This window comes from Homalodisca vitripennis, chromosome 7 (genome assembly GCF_021130785.1).
Source record: "Homalodisca vitripennis isolate AUS2020 chromosome 7, UT_GWSS_2.1, whole genome shotgun sequence".
In the NCBI taxonomy this organism is placed as follows: Eukaryota; Metazoa; Arthropoda; class Insecta; order Hemiptera; family Cicadellidae; genus Homalodisca; species Homalodisca vitripennis.
The window spans coordinates 24,555,465-24,567,749 of record NC_060213.1 but is presented as its reverse complement, the minus strand read 5'-3'; the positions used below and the strand labels follow the sequence as shown (position 1 = coordinate 24,567,749).

Below are 12,285 nucleotides of genomic sequence, written 5' to 3'. Positions count from 1 at the left end.
ATTCCTCTCCAATGTCAATGCACTTTTGAAGTTGGATTTTCTACATGTTTAAAACACTTAGTCACTCTATGTTTTGAATGGAGTCAAAATATTTACGAACCTCATCATCAGTTTCTCCTTCCAAAAAAGAGTAATGATTGCGCAAATGTTTCTTCAGATTGAAGAACAACCAGAAGTTGCACACAGTGAAATCAGGTAAATACTCGATCGTTTTAATTACAATTTTGGCCAAATACTCCAAAGTTTTGTTAGCAATGTAAGAAGAGGCATTGTAATGGTGCAAAGCAAAATTAAAACCTTAATGTTCAAGTCCTAAAGGACTTCTGGCAAGCAGTGTTCATTGTATCAACTTCACTTGACTGTCCTTTCTCTCTCCACCAGACCTGTATTCCTGAAGAAAACCGTGTACAATACTTTCTTCATCAATCGGTATTTCTTGAATCAAGGCGGAATGCGGCATTACCTAAGGTTTGTTGTCTTGAAATGATTTACAACCCCTTTGAAATTCCGAATACCACCTAAAAACAGTAGCAAGTGATGGTGCTTCAAAACCAAAGGCAATTTTTTGAGATGTTTGAAGCACCCCTCTAGAGACAAATTGACTTCAAAATCTTAGCCCTAAAATATTATCTCAACAACTCCATGAATTCACGAAATTTATCTTCCCAAACAGACAAGTAACACCATGAACCGAAGTTGCTGTCAGGTACTGGCTGGCACTAAGAGAATCAGATAAGAATGATAAGATGCACTATCTGCCGGTATGTCAGAGTGACTCTCATAGACAAAATAGGTTGTAATAATATTAAATGTTTAATTATTCTGATTATACAGTTTACAATGTACAGCAAGCATCGAGATTAACCCTCAATTCACACTCATTTCTTTTCTCAAATAGCTTGCCACCATAAGGGCTATTAACAATAATAAGCTGTCCTAGTGACTTTCTATGTGCTTATCCACTGAACAAAATATCTTCAATAACAATTTTAGTAAAGATTTTAATTTCTTATATTATTTAAAATTGCCCTTGACTGTTATTTATATTAACATTTAGAACTATAAAACTACTGAGTAAAGGCTCAACCTTCCACATACTCAAAGTAAAAGAGAAAATAACAAAAAAAGGTGCACAAAAAAGGACAAGGAAAGAAGTATGAGAAGCAAATTAATGCTGAAGATGTGCCAGCCATATCTGACAGTTTCATTAAAGCTATTTCTAATCCAAACACTTTACCTGAGCCCGCTTAAGATGATCACTGGTGACATTGGCAATCCGCTTAACAAGCTGGACACCTGCATAGTCACTACAACGCACAAACGCTGCCTCCGCTGTCACTAGGTCTAGCTTCTTCACTGCAGCCTCAGCCAGTAAACGCCTTCAAACACAGAGAACATTATCATTTAGGTGTCATTATAGTTATCAATGTAGAAGAGTAAACACAGTAAAATAAAAATTAATTTACTTTTTATTAGTTTTTTTTATTTTATTTTTTAGTGACGCATCTCAAGCCTCTTATATCTGAAAACCCTATGGATGTTCAAGATCGGCACACCACTAACCGCAAATTTGAGTTATTGAGATGGAAGAAATAGTCTACTTTATTAGTGAAATGAAAAAATTGAATGAATGAATAAATTTATTTCAGTGAAATAGACATAATACGATTACCTATTTTTGTATTAGGCAATATTACAAACTGTATATTCAGTAAGTGCAAGATGAACTGTTCACTAGTTAAATTTACATTAAATTCCTATGTGCAAGTTGCCTTAAAAATTATCACCATCATCATTATCCAAATCTCAGCTTCTTGCATTTCCACACCAGTATTGCTAATCACTACAACTTCTCTACATCTTGCTCTTCCAAAAGGTTTAACATGCCTTTCATCTTGTAACCACTTCCACAACCACAAGCTCCACATTTTTGCGCAATCTCAAAACCAATAACATCACAAATTGCTGCTAGAAAAATGTTTAAATGTATCATTATTTCTCCACGATTCTTCAGCCATCTTTCTTTTAGACAGTTTTCCCAGTAACTTCGCATATTTCTAAAATTTTAACAGCTTCAACCAAGTTTTAACCAGCTTTGACAAGTGAGCCAGAATGAAAGCCAAACGAGAGAGCATAGCATTTGCTGTTAGGTCCCATAAGAAGAAGCACAGCATTTGTTGTAAGCTACTACTGTTTTTACCGACTTATTGTGACATTTGGCAATAAAAGTTTTTGAAATCGTTCAGTTATTCTAATAGTGTTGTACATATCCTAGTTCTGTATGGTAGGTTTATTTTACGTGTAACAGTTTGGCGCGTTATACTGCTCAGTGATTTATTACATGCGCACTCTGAAAAAGGTTGCAGGTTTTAAAGCATCAACACAAGTTCTTTGCTATCTCTGGACCTACCAGAGCCGAGGGTGAGGGTTCTCCTCGATGAAGGCAGATGCCTCGGTGATGCCAACCTTGTCCAGCAGCTGCCTGGTATCCCGCAGACTCTTCACCTCCATGTCCAACAGGTGCTGCTCCTTGGTGGGTTCTGAGTGCATCAGCTCATCTAGCAGCACTGCCCGAATTTCCAGGTCCTGGAATAACAAGTGTTCAACTGACGAGACATCGATCTTAATAACAAATATATCTTTATAGAAATCTAACTGTCATACAGGAGAATGACATGAGTTTGAATTTGCACTACAGTATCATAACATGCATCTGGCGCTATAACTGCTGACCGTTACTCAACTGAAAATCAGTTGGGGAAAACTGAACTCAGTTACAAAAACAATGCCTACTGTCAAAGCTAACTCGAAACGTTTGATAACAGTGAAGGAGGAGGAGTTCTTCTTATTGGAAATATAAATTTTATATTATTTTATAAAAGAAAACTCACAATTCTCCAATAATTTCTACATTTTAACACAAGGCCTTTCGACATTGAAGATGCCATCATCAGGTGTGAATAAACAATTTAAAACAAATATCAGCTGAGTAAAACTTAATACAAAATTTATATGGTTAAAAGTACAATAAAATAAATATTAAATATTTTATTTCTTTACAGTTTTTAAGAAAACTAATGTCATCAGAAATTGTGTGAAAGGTGTGAATCCTGATGATGGCATCTTCTATGTCAAAGGGCCTTGTGTTAAAATATAAAAATTATTGGAGAATTGTGAATTTTCTTTTATAAAATAATAGAAAAAAGTTTGATAACAGGTTTATTGATCTCTGTCCTTCCCTTTTCACAAAACTTACGGAAAAGCCATTTTTCTGCCTTCCAAATAAATTTTTAAATTAAAAAAAAATGTTACCAACCTTCTTTGAAAGGTTCTTCTTAAATTTTCCTCAAATCAAATCGTTTATTTGCAGTCAACAGTATACGCAACATAGAAAACGTCATTTATCAAATCTAAAATTTGTACATTCATCCCACATCAAGACCACATTCATCCCACATCAAGACCACATTCACACGCCATTCATCCCCTGTCAATTACACCCACTTCCAGTACAGGAGTCAGTTTCCTCATCGCAGAGTACTCCCAATTAAATGCCAGAAACTCATCAACACTGTAAAAGGCATTTGATACCAGGCAGAGTTTGAGACGAATTTTTACCACTTTGGGCATTGAGGCATTTTTAATTGAGTTTGGCAATCTGTTTATAAAATGAACACCTTCGAAGGTAAATGTTCATAAACCACCTTTCTGTGCCTCCCTGTACGGTAGTTACCCATAACCATCTGTACCATCCTAATACAGGGGTACTCTAGTACTCTATCCTGTACCCTATCTCTATTTTTTTCTATTCCGGAATAGATCGATCATCTCTGGCTGCTGGTATTTTCATAGCAACAATCTGAAATTTAATTCTGTACCATTGCAGTTGAAACCAAGCACGGTCAGAGTAATCCAGAAATCTCAAACAATACAAAGCTTTGAAAAGGCACAGAAATTATACAGAGCTACTGGGATTTTAAAGGAGTTTTTGTTGTCAAATTAACAAATTAGTGAATGTCTCCATTCAGCAATTAAATAAGTATTAGATCATTTTGTAAGTTCATTCAATTCACCTGGAATGAACAGATGTAACCCACACTTGGAATGGGCTCTTCAGGATCTTCCCCTCTAAGCACGTACATCCTGGTCTTCTCCATGATGGCCAGCAGCTGGGGATTGTCTGTAGCCCACACCATGGCCCACACATCCTTTCGTTCCAGATTCGATCCTCCAGAAGCCCCTTCCAGCTCCAGCAATGTCAAAACTCCAGTCACATCGATAACAGATGCCATCCTGCACACCGTTTCAGGCTTAACCCACTTTGATTTTATGTCATCACAGAAATGCTAGACACATTTCAAAATATGTTTAAGGTATTAAAAATCCTAGTAACATATTTTTTTAAACATTTAGTTTTGCATTAAAATATTTTATAATATGAAGCTGAGCATAATCACTACTGTAACTAACTCACAATTTATTCAATAACTAAAATATTTTGCATACTTTTAAAGTACCACTTAAATGTTGAAGCTTGGAGAGCTTTGGACACAAACTACCAGAAAAATTCAATTATTGGACAATCAAAACCTACAAATGGAATCAGTTGGAAAATCAGACTATTTTTGAAGTGTAAGGAAGAGAACCATACGTGGAGTTACAGTTGATGGCGATGCTGTGAGGACGACACGACTGGGAATACCGCTGGACCAGAGCCACCTGGGGCAGACTGTACCGCTGGATGGTGCCGGACTGTCTACCGATCAACAAGACCTTCTCACTCACTGCCATGCAGCATATGGGATCCACAGACACCTGTCATACCAGTCAACTTCAGAATAACAAATAAATCAAGTGTTTGATTTGAAACAGATTTTTAATAAGTAGTAAATTAATTGATTAATTGATTGATTTACGAATTTACTTCTCAAACTCTAAATTTATTTTCTTTGATATGGCCACATTGATCTTTGACATCTTAAATTATCTTGGATACTAGAATTGTTTATAAACCCGTAATGATTTCAGATACTCAAATCGATTTTATGTACCAGAATATCCAGGTAAACAGAATACATTTCATTACTAAAAAATATATTAAATGTTTCAAGTGATATTGGAGACCCAGAATGATTTTGAATGTCCAGAATGATCCAAATTTATCTCGAATTCCATATAATTTATTGATCTTGAATGCCCGAAATGGTTTTGGAAACCAGAAATAAGAATACAGTCTGACTCTAAATAAATGTTATCACCATTTTTATTAGAGAAGGGCGAATACCAAAAGAAATCAATTTCAATACTGATACCAAAGTTTGGTCTCAATTATGAATTATATACCAATTTCTGTATAAGAATAATAAGTAAATATCAATAACTTTGAGACTCACAACACAAATTAGATAGGATAGGAAGAGCAGACTTACCTTTACCAAACTGGAAGGATATTTCTCTTTTTATCACAGAGACATTAACAAGAACACACTCTATGAAGAAAAAGTTAAATATTCTTCCGATCTGGTAAAGATAAGCCTACTTTTTAAATATAAATGGCAAATAAGAATATAATATACCAAATAGTTGTTTCGTTACCATTAAAATAAATCTGCTCAATAGAAACCAGCCCAAAATTTCAAACCACCCTTAGCCGTGATGAAACTTTAAAAAATATAAACACGCATATATTCTTATAGAGGACATATTTTGACAACAAAAATTAGTGAACATCTTCTGAGTGTGGGCGTCTGCGGTTGATTTGGTTATTTATACCTTCGTTTTATCGTACAGACAGAATGACAATAACATACTTCACACTTGGTAATTTGAATTCTACCGATCAGCTGTTGTCCTTTGATTGATGCAGCAGACTTGCAGCTTTGCAAGATCATAAATATATAAAATATGAACAAAGATTTTGATGTAATATTTTTATATTAGCTTGTAAAATATGTTAATAGTTTCATTTATCACTGTTGTTCATAATAAAGTACATATTACTGTGTACTTCAAATACTGTGAATATTGTAATATTTGAAAACTGATAATTTGACTAATTGGCATAGCTTTAGAAAATCTGAAGGCAAATAAATCTAACTTATGGCTGCTATCATTATTGTCACACGATTCTTTCTTTATTCGTAATTTATAAATACAGCAAACTTAATAATTTATTAATTTTAAAAGTTTTGTAAATAGAAATAATTAACTTTTTACTGAAAGCTAGTTAACTAGAATCAAAATGATTCTGGAATTTATTATTTTTCACAACCTAACCGTTCTATATACCCATCCAATAGATAAATGTTACACTAAATATTAAACTATTGAAACAAATAGCTTACCTGTGTGCTGATGGTTGGCTGAAACAAAAAAACGAATTAGTAAAATAAAGATACACAAGCAATTCACAGTTATTATGTGGTTTATTATTTTCATCCTACAAGAGTAAGTATGTATGAAATTGTTCTATTAATCGGCCTGCTCCCATATATTGTTGCCCAAATAAGTATATGTTATAATCCCAATATCACCTGCATATTTCAAGATGAGACCTTAAAATTTGGCACCCATGTAAAGAAAGATTCTAATAATAATAACAAAACAAAGGCAATGAAAAGGGTTCAAATATAGTAAACAAACACACACAAAATTTTAAAACTTAAACAGATTTTTAAATATAAAATAACATTAAGAGGCATATTATACATATATTTCATATAAACAAGCCCATTTAATTGCCTACAGAGAAATTTTTTTTAATATACTCGTAAAAAATAACTTATTTCCTAAGATATGAGGAAATTTCCATTTCAGACAAAATATGCCTTGGCAATTTTAGATAACTGTGCTAAAAGTGGTGGGCATTAAAAGAGTTAAGAAGATATTAAAATAACAATATCTAGCCAATAGATACACAACTTAAGTAGTGAGGTAAATGCCAAAATAACTTTAAATCTTTATTTTTTGTACAGTGATATGATATTTTTTTTCACTTTTAACTCTAATTTGTATATTTCTTCCTTGGTAATTTACAAATGCATTCAATGATGAACTATTAACTAAAAGCAAAGATTAAAAAATAACCTTGTCAGTTCTAAGCTATGTGCAAAATACTAATTTATTATAAAAGAATGGATCCTATTTTTAATTTTAACCCATCTTGAATTCTTTCAAAATTTTCTAACACCAGGCTTATTTAAAATCACAATCAAAATTAAATTTTTAAATATAATGTTTTGGAACAAATTCGAAAAAGCTTATTAAGGCAAGCTTTACATTTAGGTTTGGATAAATACTAAGTTTTATCAACATTACATGTATAGCCTATATAGAATTATATAAAAATTGTTCTATTAATCTCAGTAAAAAGTTGATAATCAGATTCTGTTTACCTGGTAAAACATAATTGTATAGAATAGAGACTCTATCTTACTTGGAAAGTATGGTCTAGATCTTGTATAACCTCTGCCACTCCCGACGGTGTGTCGTCAATGTGGTACAGCCGTTCCTTGCGATGACGGGAACCTGCAATGTTGCCAACTTAAAGTATTAATGTCGAAATAAACTGGTGAATATCACAAATGTTCAAGAGTTGAGACCACTTCAAACACATGTCACAAAAATGCAAATTAAATTAAATAATTACTAAAAATAAATAAATCAACTAACACTTGTTAAGTATATCGTTACTTAATTAGTATAAATATACTTGTTAATTTACATAACTAAACAGGTTAGAACCACTGTGCAACTGTGATTCAAAAATTTACCTGCCAAATTAATGCAGTGACACCTGCCTGATTAACACAGCATAGAACATTAAAATGTTGTATGTTGCCTAAGGTTATTGGTAGACTAACATCTGAATTTGGATGAACATATATACAAATTTCTAATAAAAATGTTTGCAATTTACATTTTGTCAAAAATGTCATTGCATTTTGTCAAATATTAAAAATATATATTTTGTCTATTTTAGACAATAGACAATGTACTTTATTTGCAACAATCATAGAGAATGGCATTAGAGTCAAAAATATAACATCACATTATAAGAAACAAATATTAGTTTGTGTCAATATTATTACATGTTTATGTCAAAAGTTTCTCCAAGATAAAAATTCATTTATGGAATAGAATGGGTGTTTCAACAGCCAGGTCTTTTCTTTATGTTTTCTTGGAGACTTGATTGTCAGCAGGCAGGCAGTTGAACAACTTCGCTCCCATATTTGGATGGCTTTTCTTCAAATTGAGCAGAATGGTGTTGGGGAAGAGCGAAGTCTGCAGCATAGCGAGTGTTGTGTTGGTGTACGTCACGGCCACGGATGAAGTTATTCTCATGGCATAAGTTATTACACTGAGTATATAGAGTGATACTACAGTTAGAATTGAGTGATCAACAAAAGCAGCTCTACAACTGTCCTCTAGACTGCAACCCAGCTAGTGTTCGTATGCACTTCTTTTGTAAGATTAGGGTTCTTTGTATATTTGACGAACTAGATATACCCCAAACTAAAATACCATACCGAAGATGTGTTTTCAAAAAGTGCATAATAAGCAGTTTTTTGCCGTCTGCACATCACTAATTGTCTTTATTCTTCGGATTACATAAAGTCCAGAACTTAGCTTCATGCAGAGACTGTCAACATGAGAGGTCCCAATTAAGACTTGTGTCAATTATAACACCTAGATACTTGGCAGCTTCTACTCTACCTATGTTAGGTAGAGTTCCCGCTTCAAGCTTTCGTCTCCCATTATTAAATGTTGCGATTTTGTTTCATTTAGTACCAGGCTGTTCTGATGGCAGTATTGAGTGGCTACATTCAGTGCTATGTACGTTGACACTTCAAGTGGCTCTGTTTCCTTTACTTGTTACTTAATAAAAGCACAGTATCATCCGCGTACATAATAGTGGTAGCAAATTCTTGCAGATACTTAGGCAGGTCATTTGTAAAAAGTACAAATAAAACAGGCCCCAGTACAGAGCCTTGAGGTACGCCTCTTGGAGTTTGTTAGCAGCTAGATCTCACCGAACGAGTCATAACCATTGTCCGAATGAACCAGCTGAACCAGTTGTTGTTCCCTATCAGTCAAATAGCTGTCAAACCAACTCGCTGAAATTCCAGAAATTCCAAGAGCTTTCAGTTTTGTTAGGAATTGTTTATGATCAAGGTTGTCAAATGCTTTACTAAAGTCTAATAAAACAGATGCACAGGTATTGCCATTTTCAAGTTGATCAATAATGTGTTCTATTAGACTAACTATAGCGGTTGATGTAGAACGTCCTTTGATAAAACCATGTTGCTGACTAGTTAGTAAATTTATTTTCCAGGAGGTGAGTAACAAGACGAGTCAGGGCCACCTTTTCAAAAACTTTAGATATTGTTGATATCAGCGATATTGGTCGATAATTACTAGCATCAGAGGTGCTACCCTGCTTGAAAAGGGGAATAACCTTCGCCAATTTAAGCCTTGTTTGGAAACCTCCCTTCTGCGAATGATCGGTTTTATCAGTAGAGTTATTGGGTCCGTCAGTTCCATTACACAAAATTTTCAGCAGCTTCGAAGATACCAAGTCAATTTCCATAAGAACATTTTGTTTTTAAAGAAGATATGATCTTTATTTACTTCGTCTGAAGTGGTAGAAAGAGTGTTAAGGGTGGAACATTATTCTGAGCAGGTACAAGTAGGGGTGGTTTTTGGATTAGCCTCTAGAGCCTTGTCTGCCGCTGTAACAAACCTAGAATTTAGGTAATCAGCGATCTGGGTAGAGTCAGTAATTTTCCCTAATACCGGATCCATTAATTCCTTCGGACTATGTGATATTTTTGTTTTCCTTTTCATTATTTTACTACTGCCCATAAGCCTTTGACTTATTTCTGCATGAAGAATTTTGTCTGTTACTTCTTTACGCCTTAACTCTTTAAGTCTTAAAATCATAGGCTTTCTTTTTAGAGGCAGTGTCTTGCTTATGAATCAATTGACCAGTAGTGTTGTATACAATCTGTTGCTTGTAAAAAAACTTTACGTATCTTTCAGCCTCAGCATCTGTTATTTTATTTCTCCTTTTTCCTTTACTCTAGATTTTTTTTAGTGGGCAAGCAGAATTTATTATCATTCCCAAGGAGTTACTAAACAAATTGTAGGCTGTGTCTGCATCTATAGCAGTAATCAGATCTTCCCCATGATTCTTGTTGTAGTTTTATTTTAATGTCCCTCATGTTCCTTTCAGAAAATTGTCGTTTTTTTCAGTCATCTGGGCTGTTGGTTTTACCTGCTGGTGGTGTAGCGTACAGAGCTGTGCCGTATGGTCAGAGATCCCCTCAATCCAAAACTTCCACTGTTATTGTTTCATCTTCTACATTAGTACACACACAATCTATTGATGATTGTGAAAAAGGTGTTATGCGAGTGGATGGAAGAGAAATTCTGAACATACCACAGCTTCTCAATATATACTCCAACAGCATGTTGTCTCTGTTAACGTTTAGGCAGTCTATGCTGATGTCCCCCCATAACAATTATCGGACACCTCCATATCGGTACCACTTGTATGCATTGGGATATAATCTCAAGGGATTCCTCTAGGTTGCCTTGGTTTCTATAAATACCTGCAATGTACAGACACCGATCCTGAAGTTTTATTCTTATAAGGGCCATTTCACAAATCCAACCATCTCTACACTCTTCACTTCAATAGAGATTGGATCAATTAGAGTTATTAGTGAGTTTTTGCAGAAAAATACCACACCTCCTTTTTTATGAAACTGCCGACAGAAATCAGCAATCAAAGTATAAATCAGTCAGGTTAGTAATTGTGCAGCTGGTCATTGCTCAGACCATGCTCAGTGAGGATTAGAATATCAGGCTCAAGTCGTTGAAGAAGATGAGTTATTATGTCAATTTTTGTTGCTGAGCCTGTCAACGTTTTGGTGTAGAATTTTTAAGTGTTCCTTGTTCAATTGGGGTATGGTAAAGCTGTTTTCATTTTGAAATTGCTGAGGCCAGTCTTGTCTAAAAAATATTTTGTCCTGTTCATCTTCTGCTCGTGTGGGCTCCGCTGGCCTGATTCAGATGGAGATTGTTGGCTTATAGGAGGCCGGGAATTGAACGTGAATGAATTAGACTCAATGCAATCAGCATTCGGCAATTGATTGTTTGTCATGATCGAATGTAGTAATCAATGTTTTGTGGTGTAGAAACTCTTCTATACTCTCATCTTTAGTTCGTGATCTTGCATTCATCGGAGGCTTTATTACTGAGGCTTTAGCGACTCCGTGTGTGTCTAAAACGGACGTCACCTGTAAGGTGTTACCAATGTTCAGTCTGTGGATGCTTTAGCATTATTGTTACACATCTCAAATCCTTCTAAATTACACATGTTGTGGTTTTTTATATTTTTGAGCTTGGAGAGACACAGTAAAGAGGTTCTTTTCTCTTTGCGTCCCGTCTAACTCCTGATTTTCCTTTTGTTCCCTGAGGTAGACTTATTCAGGGTAGAATCTAGAGGATCATCTTTATGTTTGCATTGTTGAGTAGATTTAGATGCTATAAAGTTAGTAGGTAGGATTCTTCCAGACTCATTTTAGATGAAGGTGAGTGTTGTCTAGAAGTGCTGACATTTGTTGCTCCAGTTGGTCTTGCCTCCTCTTAAAGGATTAGCATCTCTGAGTTCACTGACAAGGATTGTGGTGCAGGTGGAGGGTGTGACTTCTATGGAGGTTTTGGGTGGAGGTGTTTATTATTGCTTCCAGACTTTTAAACTTTTCTTCCATGGCATTATGGCTGTTTTTTAAGAGTCTGATTTCCAAGAGAACTGAGGGGAAGGTATTATTTGTTTGATAGTCAGGGCCAATGTTTGAGTTCCTGTAGTCCTGAGCCTCCTGTCAGTTTTTTTCAGGTGTCTGTTGCTGCAGTGTCATAATTTTACTCTCTAATTCCTCAATCTTATTTTCATAGTCTTTAATAAGTTCAATCTGTCTCCCGTCATGGTCCTCAAAAATAGTTTGTGCTTCAACCACATACAGTTTTTTCCTTGGTCAACTGTGCTTCGAGCTCGGATATCTTTTCTTGGAGCCTTTCCATATGTGCGACATACTTTCCTTCGCAGTTTTCTAACTCCTCTACTTTGGCTTCTAGACTATTCAGTTTGTCTTAGAGTCTACGATTTTCATTTTTTAAGTAGTTGTTTTCCTGGAGTAAAGCGGATCCGATTTTGGCGGCGGCTACTAATCAAGCTTTCCTCGTTACTCTGTTTGTCACATCTGTCAGACTTTTTTCGAG

The 12,285-nt window shown here is 34.9% G+C and overlaps 1 protein-coding gene across 1 annotated transcript in view; it reads right to left on the bottom strand.

Moving 5' to 3' along the window:
• Nucleotides 1–12,285, bottom strand: part of LOC124366649 (WD repeat-containing protein 35-like) — a 79,869-nt gene that overhangs the window by 18,564 nt on the left and 49,020 nt on the right. Inside the window, exons 9-14 of the mRNA XM_046823249.1 lie at nucleotides 7,436–7,527; nucleotides 6,345–6,362; nucleotides 4,652–4,815; nucleotides 4,074–4,293; nucleotides 2,411–2,586; nucleotides 1,238–1,379 (exon numbers count right to left, since the gene is read on the bottom strand). Coding sequence (XP_046679205.1) covers nucleotides 1,238–1,379; nucleotides 2,411–2,586; nucleotides 4,074–4,293; nucleotides 4,652–4,815; nucleotides 6,345–6,362; nucleotides 7,436–7,527 — 812 coding nt within the window. The remainder of the gene's footprint in view (nucleotides 1–1,237; nucleotides 1,380–2,410; nucleotides 2,587–4,073; nucleotides 4,294–4,651; nucleotides 4,816–6,344; nucleotides 6,363–7,435; nucleotides 7,528–12,285) is intronic.